General features: G+C 43.1%; 1 protein-coding gene across 2 annotated transcripts in view; it reads left to right on the top strand.

Moving 5' to 3' along the window:
- The window catches only part of tmem132e (transmembrane protein 132E), a 448,364-nt gene that overhangs the window by 392,376 nt on the left and 35,068 nt on the right, over positions 1-20,920 (top strand). For both annotated transcript variants that reach the window (XM_080867161.1, XM_080867160.1), the window contains exons 5-6: positions 6,854-6,997; positions 17,280-17,485. In XM_080867161.1, the coding sequence (XP_080723287.1) occupies positions 6,854-6,997; positions 17,280-17,485 (350 nt within the window). The remainder of the gene's footprint in view (positions 1-6,853; positions 6,998-17,279; positions 17,486-20,920) is intronic.

Below are 20,920 nucleotides of genomic sequence, written 5' to 3'. Positions count from 1 at the left end.
CCAGAACCCAGTGTCTAAAATCCCAAACACAAACCATCCCAAAACAGCCATGAATAATAATGAAAGTAATAACAATAAGTACATAAACATAAAGTCACTGAGTCATGGTCGCAGGACCATGACAGTACCCCCCCCTCAAGGGCTGGCCCCCGACAGCCACAGAAACACACCACCAGATCCGGGCGGGCGGCAGGGGGCCCAGGACGGAGGGACCGGACCACGACCACGGACGGAGGCCCCAGAGTCCCAAAACAAAGATGAACACAAAACCCACAGGGGAGCAGAGTCCAAAGCACAGTTCAGGAGGCCGTCCACGAAGAAGGCAGCGGCGGCGCGTAAAGAGTTCAGGAGGCCGGCCGTGCGGAAGGCAACGGCGGCGCGTAAAGAGTTCAGGAGGCCGGCCGTGCGGAAGGCAACGGCGGCGCGTAAAGAGTTCAGGAGGCCGGCCGTGCGGAAGGCAGCGGCGGCCACACAGGCGATGGCGGTCCGGGGGCCGGCCGTGCGGAAGGCAACGGCGGCCACTCAGGCGATGGCGGTCCGGGGGCCGGCCGTGTGGAAGGCAACGGCGGCCAGTCAGGCGACGGCGCTCGGCCAGTAGCCTAGCCAGCGGTCCAGAAAACGGCCGTTTAGCTCCAGACCCAAACGAGGCTGGGCCAGGCGAGGCTGAGGGCACGGAAGCCGGGACCGCAGCAGGCGGAGATGATGATGCAGACACAAAGGCTGGACCAGACGAGGATGCAGACACGAAGGCTGGACCAGGCGAGGGTGCAGACACGGAGGCTGGACCAGGCGAGGATGCAGACACGGAGGCTGGACCAGGCGAGGATGCAGACACGGAGGCTGGACCAGGCGAGGATGCAGACACGGAGGCTGGACCAGGCGAGGATGCAGACACGGAGGCTGGACCAGGCGAGGATGCAGACACGGAGGCTGGACCAGGCGAGGATGCAGACACGGAGGCTGGACCAGACGATGGAGACACGGAGGCTGGACCAGACGATGGAGACACGGAGGCTGGACCAGACGATGCTGATGATGCTGATGATGGACCAGACGATGCTGATGATGCTGATGATGGACCAGACGAAGATGAAGCTGAAGTCGGACCAGACGAAGATGAAGATGAAGTCGGACCAGACGAAGATGAAGATGAAGCCGGACCAGACGAAGATGAAGCCGGACCAGACGAAGATGAAGATGAAACCGGGCCAGGCGAAGATGAAACCGGGCCAGGCGATGAAGAAGCTGCAGCTGAAGCTGGGCCAGGCGAAGCTGACGCTGTAGCTGAAGCTGGGCCAGGCGAGGATGAAGCTGGACCAGAATCAGGCGAGGATGAAGCCGGGCCAGGCGTGGATGAAGCCGGGCCAGGCGTGGATGAAGCTGTAGCTGAAGCTGGGCTAGGCGAAGCAGACGCTGAAGCTGAAGCTGGGCCAGGTGAGGATGAAGCTGGACCAGAACCAGGCGAGGCTGAAGCTTCAGGCTGAGGCGTGGCAGTAGCAGGTGGTAGCGCTGCAGGTGATGATACTGCAGGAGGCGGCGCTGCAGCCACAGGTGGAGAAGCAGCCACAGGTGGAGAAGCAGCCACAGGTGGCCGGACGGGATCCTCGGGCCCCCCAGCAGGCGAAACAGGAGGCTGGACGGGCTCCTCGGGCCCCCCAGCAGGCGAAGCAGGAGGCTGGACGGGCTCCTCGGGCCCCCCAGCAGGCGAAGCGGGAGACTGGACGGGCTCCTCGGGCCCCCCAGCGAAAACAGCCGCAGAACCAGTGGGCACCGGGGCCCCCGGCACACATGAAACAAAGCCAGTAGGCACGTGGGCCTCTGGCACACATGAAACAAAACCAGCAGGCACGTGGGCCTCTGGCACATGTGAAACAAAACCAGTAGGCACGTGGGCCTCTGGCACACATACGGAGGGCTGCAGCTGCGCAGAGCACTGACCCTGCTCAGGCAGTGACAGCCCGGTGCAGTTCACAGCTGGCATCTTGGCCACCAGGGGTCCAGAGTAAGCTGAGGGCAGCAACCCCGCCTCTGGGGAAGCCCCGGAGTGAGTAACAGTCACTAATGTTGCCAGCTGTTGAGGAACAGGTCCGTAATGTAACAGTTTGTCTCCCTGCTCAGAAACGGCGGTGGAAAAACAGTGTGAAAATTGTGGCTTAAGGGAGGCTAATGGTTGAGCTACAGACTGGGAAGCTTGTGGCTGGACACAGAACTGAGCCGGAGAATGGTGATAGAGTCCTGGCTCAGAAGGAGCGGCAGAGAAACAGTCTCTCGGTTTCACAGAGGGTCTGTACACGCCCACTTGCGAAGGGTCCGTTACCACGAAGGTGGGTAAGCGATCCGAACAGTCTCCCATCCCGCTCTGGATAGCCCCAGAAAACAGAGTCTCGGAATCTGGGGAAGCCAGAACATGTCGCTCGCTCACCGCCTCGGACTGCTCGGAAGTAAAAGCAGACGGGGGGTGAAGACCGAGGTCCAGAAGGAGGAACTCCCGCTCCCACGAACAAAGCGAGCCCAGAAGCCATGGGAGACCGGTCACCAGACGCTGTAGCCGCCTCTCTACAGCGCGCTGGGACGTGCCACCCGGGCTTTCCAGCCACAGGTCGATCAGCTCCTGTGTGGCATCGATGAGATTTTCCCGTAGTTCCCTGGATGGATTAAGCGCTGCTGGGTCCATGTTGTGGTCGCGTCGTACTGTCACGGTCCGGGGCAGCGGCCGTGTGGAGAGTGGAAGGAGGACTCAAAGCGCAGCACTCATTCAGGTGTGAGGGTGATTTATTGATAATAACAAACATAAAGAGGAGATGGCAAAACAGAACTACGGATGAACTAAACTGGGTGAAACTACACAAAGGAGTGGCAAACCTGAACACGAAGGGAGAACAGCAGGGAGAGCACGCAGAGGATTTCACAGGGTAGATGCAGAGTACGCAGGGTAACACAGAGGATGAACACAGGTAGGAACACAGACGACGCGACGAGGGGCAGAGGAAATCACACGCTATAAATACACAAAGAGACACTGGGAAATCACACACAGATGGGGGAAACAGCTGGACCTGATTAACCTGACGAGACAGGGGAACACTAACACCAGGGACCAACAGAGGGAGCACAAACCCAGAACCCAGTGTCTAAAATCCCAAACACAAACCATCCCAAAACAGCCATGAATAATAATGAAAGTAATAACAATAAGTACATAAACATAAAGTCACTGAGTCATGGTCGCAGGACCATGACATGGTGTATTTAAAAAACGGTTTCACTGCTTCCTGAAGAACTTGATAAATAAGTGAAACAATAGCCGAGCAAACTGATGACTGATCGTTGTTCTCTCTTGAATTTAGGTAAGTATAATTAGAGATCCCATTGCAGCACACATTTACTGGTAAAGTGTCTCGTGTTTTGTAATATTTACCAGATGCTGGAACAGCAAGGAGAGCTTAGGGAGGATGTCTTTCAATTAGGATTGTCCCCTAGAGTCCAGTCAGTTATCCAAGGTGGTCTGGTGTGCTTTGCTTCCCATAAATTGGCCCCACACTCTAAGCTAATAAAAAAAAAAGGCTGCTTTTCATGCCTGATGCCTTAACTTCAATAACAAAAACAAATCAGTTCTAATGCTAGAATTTGTTGAACACATTTTTTTTTTATTCCAAACAAAAGGTCTTTGAAATAGATTGTTTAATCATGGGGTTTTACTGGGATGAGAACATATTTTTGGTTAATACAACTGCCAAAAAGCATGCTGTTCCCCTAATGGTTCAGATCCTTTTAAAAGGATATAAATGCATGTGGATAATACAGATGCAAGGAATAAGGTACTAGCAAGAAACTAATATAGATTTATAATAGAGGTCAAAGAGGACCTAATAGACTTTTCTTTAAATATAAAAGAACAGAAATAAAAGCTCCACTCATGAATCTGTTATGATGCTATAGTGAAGGCATATCTTTAATATGGTTATCTCTGTGAGCTACATCTCACCCACTGGCTGTTCAAACCTTCTGTTTTTGAAGGGCAGCCAATTACTAACAAGACTGATGTAAACGGACAGAGAAGGAAACTCATGTTTTGTTTCAGAAAGTACAAAAACTTAAAATAAATAAGCATTATTTTTGGTTACTGTGAATCATAAAAAGGCTTCTCTAGTACCTTCAGTAATACCTAGTGTAATATCATGCAACTACTTCATTAGGTACACGTTGCTAGTACTGGATTGGACCCCTTTTGAAGCCAAAAGGAAGCAATGAAAGCCTTAAATCTTCATGGCACAGATTCACCTGATCAGAGATTTTGGTGCATATTGACATGACAGCATCACACAGTTGGTGCACATCCGTGATGTGAATCTCCCATTCTACCGAATCCCAGAGATGCTCTTCTGGACTTGGATGTGGTGATTGTGGAGAGTGTTAACTCATTGTCGTGCTCAAGAAACCAGTTTGAGATGATTTGAGCTATGTGACATGGGTTGGGTGTGCTGTAGGTATAAAGGGATGAACTTGGTCTGCAGCAAATTTGGGTAGGCTGTGGTGTATGATGCTTATTTAACCTGAACATCAGGGGCTCAAAGTGCTCCAAGATAATCTTATATTGTCCAAGTTTGGTGAGGTGATGTAAATGTAGCCTCAGTTTCGTGTTTTAGCTGACAGGAGTTGTACACAGTGTGGTCTTCTGCTACTCTAGTCCATCGACTAAGACATTTTGTGCATTCAGAGGTGCTCCTCTGCATACCTTGGTTGTAAGGAGTGGTAATTGGAGTTACTGCTGCTGGCCATTCTCCCCTGTCCTCTGGCATTAACAAAGCAGTTTCTCTCAGAGCAATGCCGGTTGTTTGGCAGTTTCTCTTTTTTGGTTAATAAAATTGGCAAAAAGCAAAAGGGTTTTCTATCAGGTAGCACTCAGTGAAGTTACTGTTTTCTAACTCTAGTCAAGAAAGTTCTTGAAAGTTCTGTACTTGTTCTTTTTTTGCTACATCAATGATTCATGATTGAACTTTGATGGAAACGCTCACTGTTAAAGAAATGATACTATATATATATATATGCGCTTGCAAATCCTATTTCGTAGAGACTAAAGTACCTTGCTCTTTTGCAGTCTTAGCTGTCAATAGTCAAGACTGCAGAAGTTTATTTGTTAGTCTGAAACCCAAATAAGGACGCTGTGAATACTAGTCAAGCTCTCATCCAAATGAAGCACAAATTCTAAAGATGAGTTTGTTAACTTAGTTTGTTGCTTAGGCTGCTGCCCCCGCGACCCGGCCCCGGATAAAGCGGATGAAGATGGATGGATGGATGGATGGATGGAGTTTGTTAACAGTAAATGCAAATTAACGCCCATTTCCACTATTTTTGAGCGGGCTGGTATTATGCAGGGGGCTCTGGTCTCAGGAAATGAAAGTTATCGGGTATATTTTTATGCACAGATTTGTACTGTTTCTGCTCTGATTTAAAGTGGAAATGTCCTTACTAATGTAAAAGAAGCCAAAAAAAAATCATGCCCCATAAAAAGTGACAGTGAGGCTGTCGCGAGTTGTATTAATTTCAAACATTTTCGGTTTTGATTAAAAATGAGCCAGCAGACACACAGGAATGACGTCCTTTTAATTCTTACTTCTGTCCTCTTTTGTGTTTGCCTTGGTCTAGATCTGCGAGTCAGAGTGTAATGAGTTGACAATTCTGTCTGATAGCAGACTGATTTTATCTCTGGTTGTGCCTATCTAAGGCATGAATTCATTTTATGATTAATTTAAGAACTGCTTGTGTGCTCACGTGTTCCAGCAAGATTTCTGCTCATGTTCTGGGATGATGTTTGGGGGGGTTTTTTTCTCTAGCACTTATGTTCATTTTTTTGAGGCTGCATGAAAACAAGAGAGACGTTAACTAATTAGACAGCAAACTAGCAACAACACTTCTAAACTTGAATAAGAGTGTCCAACGTGTGTGAAAGAAATGCCTTAATATAAAGCCGCCCACTCCTTTCCCTTTCTGCTTTCTACATTTTTCCTGTACACCAGAGAAGAGGCAGCTGAATAAAACCTATGGAATCATGGCACAGATTTGCAGCTGTATCTGTATCATTTTCCTTTGTATTTGTTGTTTATGATCAAATCAAACACCATCCCAGCAGTTCGACTACGGTTGACAGATTTTTGATAATATGGGCAACTGAGACATTGCCCTTCGCGCCCTATGCTGATTCAAATTCTAATTACCCTATACTTTCTCTCCTTTACCCGCATGGCTGTTGATTCAAACTAGAATAATCATGTAGCCTGTTGAATGGACAATGAATGAACAAAAATGGATGCATTAGGCCTGAATAAATGAGCTTTTCTGTCATACGTCCTCCCATTAAAAGCTATTTTAACACATTGCTCTGAAATCTCACACTGACAGCAGCACTTTCTCTCGCTTTTTCCAGAGTAATTAGGATTTCAGTGACGCATCCAAGTGTGCCTTAGACTTGTGTGTTCCAGCTAGAATTGCATAAAGGTTAGGTCCGTCACAGTGCATCAGTACAGTAAATGTCTTGTTTGTCTGAATTTTTTACTCGAGGTTCTACAGAATTGGGGGGGAAAGAGGTGGTTATTACTTTTCTGTCCATTTCATCCCCATTTGGAAGAAAAGTGCGCAGAAATAAAAATGTCAGTTGATGAAATCCAATGAAAGACGTCTCAGTATAGAGTAATGAGTTCTGCTCCGCCACTGAGAGTATCACCTAGTAGGCACAGGAGCCCTGATGGTAATGGCTTTAAATGTGGACATGAGTAATACTGATGAAATATCAAGGAAAATCACTCTCTGCCTCTCACTGTTTCGTGAATGCCATGTCTATTTTTTGTCTCCGTAGGACACCGAGATTATCAACACGGCCATTCTGACCGGACGCACTGTGGCCATTCCTGTCAAAATGGTCTCGATTGAGATGAACGGGGCAGTCACTGACGTCTCGGCTTTCGTGCAGTGCAAGTCCTCAAATGAAGACATTGTTAAGGTAGGTTAAAAGTGATCTCCTCTATCCGAAAGATGCTTCCATGTCACTGCAGTCGCAACATCACGAGGAAGCTTCATTTTCGGCTGCTCAGTAGGAAGTATTGATTTGATTCTTAGTTTATTCATTGTGTTCTTTGTATGGTATCGCCACACCTACAGCATGTGTGGGAAACACTTCATTCATTGAGATCGGCTTATCTGATGTGCTGAAGTACAAAGCCCATCATCTCTTCTTGTTCTCTTAAATGTGATGACTAAAGGAAAATAATAAACAACGTCCCGGGATGCAGAACAATCTCACGCGGGAATCCAAGCTGCGAGTGCAATATCAAATCTCGTTTGTTGATTAAATAAATTAAATTGGGATCACAGCAACTTGCAGAGCACATTAGAGGCTTTGATTACACAGTTGTTATTTTCTCCACTCAGTTACAGTCGTAATAGATTGCTCTATAGGCAGATTGCATAATTGTATAGGCAGAGCAGTGAAGTGTTGCGGTGCCGTTTTGCACCGTTGATCAAAGTGATGGTGCAAGGGGAGATGTGACCTTCGTGGAAGTAAATAATGTGTTTTTTTTTTCCACGCAGATACACAACGGTGCAAACAGTTCAGCTTGGATGTGGTCCCATATGCAACTTTTAATGAAGTTGTACTAATAATTATGAATGTAGTTTTAATAAATGAAACCAACAAAGAGGTTGTGTGAATTTAGAAGAAAAGGGAAAGAAAGATTAGAGAGGACTGAATGTGCTAACTCAAAAATATCTCAGTACGCAATAAAGCAGTCCCCGAGGGCACAAAAGTCTCATGTTATGAGGGACAAATGAGATGAATCAAATACAATCAACCCCATTCGGAAAGTCTTTTGTCCATCCGTGTGTATAAAAAACTATTTATGTAAAAAGGGAAAACAAACTAACATTTTTAATTAAAATAAAATCGTTTGCCTTAGTTTTAGTTTTCACTGTGAGCCATGTCCTCGTGTGTCCCTGCCAAGTAAGGTTTCTCATCAATACAAACATGTAATACACAAATAGCAGCGCAGAGATATTTCAACTGCTTCACCTACGGCTGCACCTTATTTAAAGGTTGTGTGACGATTAGAAAGCAGTTACAGCCTCGTGTAAATACACTAGACTTGGAGGGAAACAGCCATCAGTGAGCAGCAGGTCGCAGTGTAATAAGCTTTAACTGTCTGGATTATTGTTCTGTGGTACTGTGTGTGTGTGTGTACACATATATATACAGTACATGTGTAATAATCTTCTGCATTTTTTTTTTTTTAATGGCTTTGTGATCACACGTTAACCCGAAAGCTCATCTTTTCTTTCCTCAAAGGAAAGTTATTTCCTGTTGGTGTGTTGAGATGCAATATGAGGTTGATGTAGTTATCTGCCACCGTATTTTTCGGACCATAAGATGCACCGGATTATAAGGCACACTGTTGATGAACGGGTCTGTTTTCATACATAAGGCACACCGAATTATAACGCCCATTATGCGAAACAAGCATTAGCATTCATCCTCCAGCTTCACTGTTTATGTTATGCTAACATAGCTGTGTTGCTAGCGATCATGTAGCACATCATTATATACCAGCTAGCCCAAATTCAGTAACCCTACAAAAGTCACTGCTGTTTAGTTTTCTGTCTTCGTTTAAGTTGGAAGTGATAGCAGAGCTGTACATTTAAATTTTTTCATAAATCTCTCAGTCAGAACATGCTATATCATGTTTAGGTGGAAGCTAGCAAGCTAACTTCCTGCTAACTTCTAACTTTGTTAAATTTAATGAATTCTGTTTTCATGGATGCCTGAGTGTTAAACATAATTGTTATGCCTGGTAAAGCAGCAACACTGATCATTTTATTAAAGATGCAAGAATTTAGATAGTTTTTAACTCTCAGTGATGTCGCAGTGTTCGTTTGACTTTGGGATCTGAAGCGGACGGAGTTTTGGACCCAGATTACTTCGCAAAGCTCCTGACTACGGTAGCTGTAATGCTCCGACAATCCATCAAGCGGTTCAGCTTCGTAGCTTACCAAAGTTGTACTAAAACATTTTTTGACAGAATTTTGAGCGCCGTGTACCACATAAAATCCAGAATTCATACATAAGGTGTACTGGATTATAAGGATTTTAAGTGCGCCTTATAGTGCGGAAAATACGGTAATTATGTGACAGTGCTTTTCAGGCCATGTTGCAGCAAAGTAATGTTCCCCAGTCAGTCAACCAAAAGTTTGCTAAAACAGCTTGTTTCTAACAGCCTCATGAACATCCAAAAAAAGGATTACTGTGAACCGTGAATCACATGAAGCTGCTCAGGTAGAATCAAGAATAAAAAGTACGAAGCTGGAAATCTCCGTAACAGGTCCCCTTTAAATATGACCGCATTAATTTCCTTCTATTTCAAGAATCCATTCTGTGCAGAAGTGTCTTTTGTTCATTGAATAGTAAAACTATCATATCCATTCAGACTAATGAAATCCTTTGCAGCACTTTAGCAGCTCCTGAAGGTCAAGTGAGGCAGGTTTGATTACGGATTTTACAGACTGAGGCCATGAAGCAGAATCAGACGCCGGCTTTTATCACATCAGCTGGGACTGGTCGGTATCTGTTCTTTTTAACAGACCCGTATCTGTCCAATATATTTTCACTCTGATATACCGGACTAACTAATGTTAGCCACCTCACACGTTCCATGCTATCTTGTAAATAAATTGGTCCCAATTAATGGCTTGGATGCTTGAGGGAGAATGGATTAATTTATGGCTTTCCAGTAGCGACTTGTTCCTTAAAGGTGGGAGGGGCTCCAGTGGCGGTGCATTGTTTTGTATTGTACTGTCACTAGAAAAGAACAGGTGTTGCTTGGGGACGACTGGCCTCAGCTTGTCATTTATCATTTTTCATTATCCTTTAAAGACAAGGCGCTGGGCCATGTGATATTGAGTGGGCTTGCTTCAGTGATCCTGCCATTGAACGTTCGAGGCTAATTTAAAACGAGCCCTTCAAGCCCAGAAAACGCACGAGTCATGACAGTTCAATAAAACGAGCCGCGGAAAGCAGAAATAAGAGACTCACGCTGAGCCTGATAAAGGTCCAACACTCCATTGTGCTGTTGTTGTTTTTAATACCGCACACATTAATCTCGTGCCAAAAGTAATGCCAATCTTTTCTAATCACATTTTCTTCTTTTACTTCAGACATTCTAGTTCTTTCCAAAGGTTCGTCACAGCCCCCATAGCCTCCTGACTTAAGACTGCAACTGAAACAGCAGTTAAACTAAAGTTATTTCCGAGACGATGTCTCCGAATGAGCCTTTATTTTCAGGCAAACGCTCATTTGGATATTTGCCAACCCCTCAGGCTGTTGTCGTTTTTTTTCCAGCTTGAGGGTAAAAATAGGTGAGAGGCTGTCATTTTTCTTTACAGACACTTTTATTTCTTAACTCTTTGGCAGTAACTAAGGTGCAGCGAGCATCAAGAGCCTGTGGCAGATAAGCCAACCTGCATGTGCACAGTTGTATTTGTGCGCATGTGCAGCTGCAGGAGTAATTATTCAGGCACCTTAGTGAGACAAGGTGGGACAAAATAAAGGAAAAGGGGTTAAGGGAGTCTGTTAGGAGGTCTGAGGAGTATTTGACAGCCACTCACCGACCATCCATTCCTGTGCCGTTGTGACTCGTATTCCCCGTCTGAGGCCACAGATAAGACCTTGAGCCTACACGTCATATCTCACGCTATATAGCGTACCATCCTCCCAGCTTCACTTCCATATTAGTCTGATGTACTTACCTTTAGTACAAATTTAGCTTCCAAAGGACAAGAAAAAGGCTTATAAAATCAGAAATCACTGCTTGCCCTTTCTGCTGTGTGCGTGAACATCCTTGCAGCTCAGGTTGGAGTTTGTTTTAACAACTTGGTGGGATTTGGCTCTTAAGGAGATGTTGTGGTCCTTGTTTTTGGTTGAGCTTCTTAGCGCTCATTAAGGCTCATCCTGTAATGATATTTTTCACCAAAAAAAAGTGCTTTCCACTTGGGGAATTATCTATGTGATGATGTACCTGTGTACAAATTCAGGTCAGTAATATAATGCTTGTCCAAGTTTAATGTGGCTAAAACTGACCGACCTGCACAGAGCCGTGACCTCCACCCCAAGCGAGACCTCTGGGAACTGAACGCTGGCTGTGAGCAAGTTTGCTGACCGCAGGTCGACCTCACTAATGCTCTTATGGCTGAGTAGAACCAAATGCCTGCAGTCAGGTTCCATCCTCTGTTGGAAGGCTTAAAAACAGTAAAGTGGAGACAGACTGGCAGATTATGAATTGCTCTGGATTTAAATGTCTTACAATTCATGGCAGGAGCACAAGGTTTTTGGAAACAGTATTTTTTTTTTTTTTTTTTTTTTTAAAGATATGCAGGGTGCATTTTAAAAGTTCTGCCTACACTGTACAATTCAGATGAAAGTAACTTTTCAGTGTTGCGAGGCTGAAGTGAAGACTCGTCTGATTTGATATGCAGGCAAAAATTCCTGTGATGTATTCTGCCTCAAAACCTCTGCAAATAAAACCAAACTACTTGGATGACTAGAGTTGAGTTCTTCTATATTAAGAAGTCCATGTTTACTCATTACTTCTTGCATTATGAAAAATATATTAAAAAAAAAGAATGTGGATATTTTATTACAGCCAAACAAAAGGCCCCAAAGTTTCCAGAACAACAGATCATTTTCACACTCAACACCATCAATCCTGCCAACAACAGGATAATGGGGACTGGCTCATTTAGCTAACAGAGCTAAATGAACTCAGTGTTTGCACTGCTCTTGAAGCCAGGAAACATTCATCACACAGAGACAAACTTCATTGCAGCTACAAGACACAATTCCAGTAATCCTAGCCATATGTCAAATTTGATTTCGGTGCTAATTTAATACATGCATTATTCCTAAACGGAACCTCAATTTGGCAGAAAGTCCTGTGGAGTCATTTAGTGAACATTTAAATTTCAAAATAAAATCTGGCGTGATTGGGGTTTCTTTTTGAAAATGCAATCCACACAGGAGAAATGTGTGAAGGTCTTCAGGACGGCAACATTTCCCAACCAGAGCAACTCATTCTTTGCTATGTGTGTCTTTGTCTGATAAACTTCAATCAAATCAGAAGTTGCGTGGTTTAATTGAAGCTTGCATCTTTTGAGCACCACCAACATAAAAGTCGAGGGGGGACTGCAACCTTTCTAAAACCAAAATATCTGTTGATCTGTCCATCCATCAAATAATGAGTGTGATAGGACTTGACCTAAGCAGCTAAAGAAGGGCAGGAGACAGATGCTGTCCAGTGTAGCGAGTGATTTATTCATCATTTTTGTGACCAAGCAATATTTACAAAAATAAATAAGAAACTCAACTCCATTATTAATCAGTTCAAATAAACATAACTGAACTTAAATCAACGGAAATTAAGGTCACATGCACACAGCTACACTGACCTGATCCTTCCTCCTCGAACACCTGCGTTCATCAGCTTAAATAGTCCACTTAACCAAACAATCTCACCCCTGTACTACTTCATTACATAGGTAAGACAAACATTTCCCTACTCAAACGTATACTGCTACTCTTCCCTAGCAATAAAAATCTACAGTGTAATCGATACATATTACAACAATAAATCAATTTCTACATAAACACACTCTAAAATCAACTTTATTAAATTACAAGGATTCTCCCCCTTCTTCACCTGGTCTCTTCCTGTGACCTCAGACTAACCAGGAAACTATAAATACAGGAAGTGAAGCTACATTTCCTCCTTTTGATCCTGGAACACAGGTAGGTAAGGTGAGTTCAAGCTAGACAAATTAACATTTTAAATAAAGAACATGTTAACTTAACAAACTTGTCAGAATTGACTTAAACCAAGATGTTACATTACATAGTCTGTAAAAGTGCAAAACGTAAATAAACCTGGGATAGTACATGTTTGCCTACTACAGAATACATATGAGATATGGCTAAATCAAAACAAAAATGTTCACTGAAAATATCAAGGTTTTAACTCTGGACAAAAGGTGTTCTCACCCCCTTTGTCATAATGAGTAAACATAAAAAAGTTTAAGATTGATGTTGATACTGTTGCTATTTTTTAAACATAATTACATGTTGTTGCTCTCACTAATGCCATGTTCAATACTGAGCTAATTAGGGGTGGGGGTGAGTTTTATTTACCCAAAAATGCAAAAATATACAAAATGAACTAACAATACAGGAGGTTTAAGAAAGAAATGCCCGATTAATAACTTAAGATAGCTCTGAACCAACTGTTAAACAAAATAAAACTGATTTAACACAAGAAAAGGAGGCGACTTTAATAATTGGCTGATCAGAACAGGGGAATGCAAATACGAACAAGTCATCTAACAGCAAAGAAGCACAACCAACACTTAGTTTAATAGTCACGTCAAATTAATAATAATCAACACAAGACTAAGCAAATAGGTAACTTGCAAGTCAAAGAAAATATACAACATTTAAGATAAATTATTTAACTAATCTACCCCCCATGAGAGACCTGCATTTGGTACGACCCATTCTGCAGCTAGCTAGCTGTGCGTGCTACAAATACAACTAATATATTGTAACAAGTAAAATACATTTATAAAATAAACGCATGCATGGGGGCTTCACAACTTCACAGTTGTGTGGCTGCAGGTGCTGCAATCACAATAACATTTTCAAATCTTTGTGTCTTTATGTTATACCCACTAATAATCAGCACCCATGACCATCGCAGACTAAAATCAGGTTTAATCAGTCTGCACTCGTCAGCCGGGCCACCAGAGGTTCTTTCACTCGTTGCTCCTCAGACTGTGAATGTTTGTGAGCATTTTCTGTGGCTTCAGAGGAGATTTTACAAATCAGATCAAATAACTGCAGTGAGGATCACGTTATCGTTGCTTTTAGCTGGACATTAATACATTTCAATGCGAAGCTTGTGTTACAAATGGGTGCTAAAATGTTTGTGGTATCTATGAGGCTGGGGGGGGGGGTGAAAAATGCAGTCGAGCTGCGTTACGAGAGAGGCAGAATTCAGATTTTTAACCACCAAGGCTTAAAAGTCTTGGTACCGCAGACCTCTGCTGCTTTGTGTCTCTCTTCTCCCTCCAAATTTGTGGCAGTTCAGTGCTAAATAGCTAAAGTACCCCTTGACAGGGTCCCATGTAAATAATGGGCTGATGCCGTAATGGCAGTAAATCTACATTAGATGTCTGAATGCCCGAGATGCATCAAAATTATGGCTCAAGTTTCACAATGGATTTCCTAAACAAATGTTTTAAACTGCTGTCAACGCAGAATGTGGGTGAACAGAGGACTTTGCAACATTAGTGACCCCCGGGGGAGCTGTCACATTACAGTGGCATTAGAGCATTGCTCACCCCAAGGGCAGATGCCGCTGCCTATAGTGGAACAGTTAGGTATATTAATTGAGTTAATGTTATGGAATAAAAGCATGAAAGGATCGTAGGTGTCTTCGCCTGTATTGACGCAGTCGGTCTCTGTGTGCGCTCTCGTGACCAGCGCACGACCAAATGCAGCACTTGCACTTGTCCCGATGATCTGTCTCCACCCAGGCAATCTGCTGGCACCATGGAAGATGCCACAGCGCATTAGCAGCGCTGTGACGGCATGTGGTGGCTCAGTGTGTGAAAGCCCTCCTCAGCAAGCCCCCACAGGGCCACTGATACCCAGAGTTGCTAACAGCTTTTGACTTGCAATTAGCCAGCCAAGTTTATCAGCAGCAATAGCTGCAGGAGCTGAAGCAGTGCTGCAGCTCAAGCGTGTTTGTGTGCGCGTGTGGCCGTTTGTCTGTCCGTGACTCGAGGGTATAACGGAATACGTGTCAGGCAGATATTCTCAACGCTACACGAAGAAAGCCATGCTGTGATTAATCAAAGGTGGCCGGGGTTATTGTGTTGACTTACTAATTTTTTCTTTTTCTTTTTTTTTTTCGGTAACTCAGTTCATCCAGATAAGGCTACACATCAACAGACAGGGCAATAACATGAATTCGGTGGTAGCCCATAAGGTCAGAACCTGCAAAATTGCATTAACTGAACCAGAGGGAAAGACTGTCATCTTAAGAAGTCCTTCCAGCACCCACCCCTCCTCCATCTCTGGCCTGTCTGCATGTGGGGAATTATATTACCCAGACCTCCTCCCAGTTATGATGAATCCCCAGCCCTGAGAAGACTGGCCAGCCCGACCTCCATTTGCGGGAGATTAGATCCTCTGATTACAATGCCAGCTACCTCCCAACACTAGATAAATCTTCAGTGGAAGCCCAAAAGCAAAGCCCTCCAGATCCATTGCAGTTAATAATTTAGTGTTCGAAGCGGACAAGTATTTATGATAATTCAAATGGAGCGGGAGATTTTTGACTGGACGGAAAACCTAAAGAATGGTTTCAAGTTAAAAATAGCATTTGCAAAGACTTAAATTTAGAAGTGTCCACATATTGAATTCATACTCGGTGTCATTGCTGCGCCACAAATGATATCCCATAATAAGAGTGTCTCGTGAAAGCTGAAATGTGTGAATATATTTATCTATGTGCCCAAAGGTGTTATGAACTAAAGTTCATGTAAAATGTCACATTGCTGTCAGCACTCTTATTATATAAATAATGTGCTTGCCTAAAAGCTTTTCTTGGCATATTGTGTGTCTGTATAATTGTTCATAGATCATTACGATGGGAATGGGCAAGAGAGGTGGCGGGGTTGGGACGTGGCTCGAATGCACGATTTGCACTGAGCGCGCTTAGCGCTGGGTTACTTAGAAGCACTAATATGACTGCATGAAAGATGCAAATTAGATTAGAGAAAAGCATTTTGTTTACAACACTTGTCCACAGCGATGTGCCGTCAGGATCGGAAACTGCAGAGCTTCAGTCTGATGTAATCTAAGAAGCTCTCGTCTGGTCTGCTGCGTACCAACATTTTAAACATTCTGGTCATTGTTTATACATCCCGATATATTTTAAAAAGTTCATTAGAAGCTGCATGGCTGTGACACAGTTGCAGTTTTTTAGTGTTCCTGTAGTTTATTTTAACAAGATTCTCGGCCAGTAGAACTAAGACAAACGAATGGATACTTAAAAAGCTTCAGACACCGAAAATCCGAAAATGTAAACGTCGCGCTAAAGTTACCGCTGATTTTGATTGATTGGTTTCATACTTCTGCCTCGTGCTATATTCACACTGCTTGTAAAAACATACAAAAAAGAGTAAGCCGAGCACGGCCACCTACGCTGACGCAACTACCCTCTCCAACCATCCCTGGGCTCTTTATGTGTGTTATATGTGAGAACACTGAAGCATGTGATGGTTGATGCTTCACCCCATTATTGCAGCAATGAAAAAAGCTTTTCGAGCATCACACAGCGACAAGTGTCAGGTTGTTGCTTCACATAGCAGGTTTCCACTGGAAAAAGCTTCATAACCCGTCACCTTTTGCCCAAGTAGTGTGAACACAGCACAAGCATGGCAAAATCTGCTGATGCCTGGTTAGATGGGGTGAAGATTTGCAAACTCTGGAGCCTCTGAATAGAAACACTGTTCTGTGCACTGTGACAAAACCGTTTCTTTTGTAACCCCAACACCGTCTAGTCAGTGAGGATTTTGTGATATCTATATGCAATAGAGTTAAAGCATTAAAATATCATGTTTAAAAATGTCAGTCGTCACATATCTTGTGAGAAATGGGGGTTTTATTGCGATATTCATAATCCACAGACTCACTAAAGAGTTTTCATTAGAACTATTTCTTTAATATAAGGCAGTTCCTGGATAATCCTGAAAATCCATCATCTGGAAATTGACTGTTAAGCCTGTCATTTCCTCCAAAGATCTCCTGAAACAATTTTATCTACTCATGGTATTAGGTTAAAGGTTATAAGCAGTGAAAGGTATCTTTAAATCAAATCCTCAAAGTTAAAACTGTGTGTATACCGCAAGTCAAACCTGTTTTTCTTGTCATTTTGCTTGGACAAAACAGTTTGAGAAAAATGAAAGCAAAGATGTGAGATGAACTTTCACATCACAGTCAAATGCACAGCTGTGTATTTGCTCTGCTGGAGGCATCAACCTTGAAATGCTCAAGCATGAATTGTGGTAGTGACACCTGCATCCATACCGAGCTGTTTATCATCACACATCGCTTAGACTCTCTGCCACCGACGTGACCATTAACATATAGATAGTCTCTGACTTCTGACCGTGATCTGTCCCAGGTGTCCATGAATTGTGACTACGTGTTCGTCAATGGGAAGGAGACACGGGGCTCCATGAATGCCAGGGTCATCTTCAGCTATGAGCACCTGAGCGCGCCGCTGGAGCTGACCGTCTGGGTTCCCAAACTTCCCCTGCAGGTTGAACTTTCTGACAACAATCTGAGCTTCATCAAAGGCTGGAGGGTCCCCATTCTGCCCGACCGCAGGTGAGCCTCAAGTCCACCCTAAAACAGATAACATGCAATGTTGGAGACATCACAGTTCTCTACGATAACATCACAGTATTCAATAGATAGGAATAGTTTCTTTGTACGCTCTATATTGTTGCTCACACATGTTTTGGTTGTTTAGAACGTATCTGTGTGTTTATATTTTGCTGTGTTGTGTCATTATAGCAATTTTACAGTGTTCCCACTATTCACACAAATCCATCCTTTTATAATTGGTAGGTCAAAAGAACATATTCATCCATTTTTCCTGCATCCTTTGTGTGGTTTCAAATTACACCGGTAGCATATCAGAAGTAGAGTGTGCTTTGAAAAGGGCCTTCTTTACCTGCTCTGTGCAGCTTTTGTGAAAATTAGACCCGTTGCTATTTTAAGGTGCACAGAGATCCACTTCTGGGATGTGTTGTGGTACATCTGGTGGAGACTCAACCTCTATTTTGAATGGATGCGATCATCTCCTGCCGCCACTGCAGACCCAGAACAAATCATAGCCGTGACGAGTGTATTTCAGGGTTTTGTCGTTCCCTTTATGAAACTTCAGCCAGACAGGCTTCAAAGATTTTGCTCTTTTCCAATGAGAAGCACATTGTTGTTTCTTCTGTATAGTTGTATAAAAAAAAGAAAGTGTCATTTTAGGACATGATAGAAATCATGCTTGTTCGGTCTTTTTCTAATTTTACCGTTTAAAACTTTAAAATTTAACATGCTGAATGAGGCCTGTAGAGTCTGATTGCATGGTCTAACCTTGGGGTAAGGTTTCTGGGAGCCACTCTTGGGAAGTTGTGGGATAGTGTTTAACACACATCTGAATCCTCAAGACCAAAGTGCACAAACTTTGAGGTGCTTTCACTTGCTGAAACAACAGCTAATCAAGCTGTTACTTCAAATTTTAATTCCTATAGAAGCTGTAAGGGTGATGGTAGTGGCACAACAAAATATGATGTGAAGTTTATCTAAATCATTTAAAGACCTGCTAAGGACCAGAGGATTTTTTTTATTATGTCATGATGCATAAACATTACAGCTGAAACTTTCACTGCACTCTTTATACTACAACAGCAGCCACCACCGCTCATGCTCTTTCACATGAAGGTAAATTAAACACAAACTGCTCAACTGAACTGTGAACATAATGGAACAAAAACACCACAACTCAGTAAGACAGGGTAAGCACGAGAATAAATGCATGTTAACGTCTATAATTTGCTACTGCAAAACCACAATTTCTCTGATGTGCCAGATCTGAGTGCTACAGCGGCTAGTGCAATCTATAGTATGGACGTTTAATTAAATGGATTAGGTTAAATAGATTAACTTGTACTTAATCTGTTTAATTGCTATGAGCGTTTACATTACAAAGAGTCTGGAAAATGTATAATGGTGTCCACAAAAATAAGATCTAAGATGTGGATAACAGCAGTTTTCCTTTGGTTTAAAGTTTTTTCTGCATTGACGCAAGCTGTGAAGAATTGAACGTTACATATAATAGTATGTTTGAAGGGAGTAATTTAACACCTCGTTGCTGTCTTTTCTGTTCTAAACTAAACCCTATGGAAAAAAAAAAAAAGAATAGAGCAGGAAAATATTCAGTGGAGAAAAATCTATTTTGAAAATATCTTATTTTTGTACATGATTACATGAAGACTCATTATCCAAAGTGCATGGTACCCTGCAGTCTCACACATTAGAAACTAAAAAGCTGTCCAGCCTCCATTTCTGTTATGCTGTTATTTTACGGGTAGTTGCCTGTTTTGGCCCAATTAGGTGCTCTGGCTCAGTTACACAGCAGACGTGTACCTTACAAAAAGAAGCTTTCAAGTGCAAATTGATCCACTAAGGTTTGTCATGTATGTGTCAGACCCATCTGAACCCATTTTTCACAACAGGTTCGAGACAAAGGCTTAATTTGTCTTTGAGTTAAGAACACAGAAACATTTTTTGCTCCAAATATTTCTTGTACTTCCAGGTAGATAATGATGTTTTTGGACAGTCTGTGGGAGTCATTTGGGCTTCTACTCATGGCCCAAAATGATGGTTAGAGTTAAACAGTTGTTATTATATTTCCAAGAAACTCCTTTACACCTGTGTACTTTTCCTCCAAATACCTGTGACTAAAGTACTGTGATATGGTCACCTGCACTCAATCAAGAATTGTAGGGTGTTCAGGCCAATTGCCCTTGTGTCAGTGTTATCAAAAATTGTGTCAGCAGAAAGGATCCAGCAGGCTATGAAAAACTAAACTGATGCCTGCAAACCTTAAAAATATGACGCTTGACACGGCACCAGCTGGAGATTGAGGGTTTTGGAATCGAGACCTCTGTGAAGAATGCGGACCTAGTAAAGGAACCAAGGCTCATTTACAATATTGCAGCGCTTATATCATGCAAGAAGCAGTAGCAAACGAGGCCACAACTTCACAACAAATGTTTAATGGGAGCATTAACACTCGCACGGGTGGCTGCTGTCGTTGCTGCCGGAGTACATCACTGTAGACCAATTCCATTTCTACCAAAGCTGAATACAAATGGCATGCTTATGGGGTTGTTTGAAGAATGAAGGTATTTCAGATGATTTAGAGGACTTGAAAAACACCTTGCATAGCCTTATATTTCAAATGTGCTATGGAAGGTATCTTATTTTGACATGCAAAATGTGTCTTAAATGCCCCCCTTAGCACCATTTATTCATTTATTTGTTGTAGGTCCAGTCTATAATAGTACAAATGCTGTGTTTGTGCTTTTATCAGTGTTGTGTGTTACGTTCCAATGGCGTTTTTGCCATTTGTCCAGCACGCCTCACCGAGCCAGCAATCTTATGTGACGTAACTCCCATTATCGCCTTTGTGAATTTCAATAGATGCAATAGTTGGTTCAAGCAAATGGCTACGGCTTTAGCAGTCGGTTTCTCTTAAGCGTGCATCTCTACAATTCTTCCAGCCCATTTTCTATGCATATAACTTCCCCTCTGACTTCATAAAAACAGTCATCAAAGACCCCTTGCGAGCCATTTGCGGTTGCTGTGATTGCCACACAGCTAGGCCAGAGGAATTCATTTCGCTGTTCCTTTTTTGCATGCTGTCATTTGGATTTACTTTCATTCTTTACTTTTTCCTGTAGTCCTGTGCCACATCAGGAAACCGCAGACAAAGGCGGCTTGCATCTTTCTTGATGGTGCCACATACGGACTGCTGAAGCTGTTAATACACACTAGAATGGCCTCCCCACAGGAGTCTGTGTTTTCAGTCATATTTCTATTGTTGAGATTGAACACATCTTTTCATGTTTGCTATGGAGCATATTGGGCTTTTTCCTGTCGTCTGATGCATATCCATATCAGCTCTCCCAGCAGCAATGACTGAATATTTAATCATGAAATATGCTGTAATTACGTGGTACCCACACCTTGAAACGAAAT

Source organism: Rhamphochromis sp. 'chilingali' (assembly GCF_963969265.1).
Source record: "Rhamphochromis sp. 'chilingali' genome assembly, chromosome: 19".
In the NCBI taxonomy this organism is placed as follows: domain Eukaryota; kingdom Metazoa; phylum Chordata; class Actinopteri; order Cichliformes; family Cichlidae; genus Rhamphochromis; species Rhamphochromis sp. 'chilingali'.
Note: the sequence above shows the minus strand (reverse complement) of the source record. Positions and strands in the feature narration are given on the sequence as shown.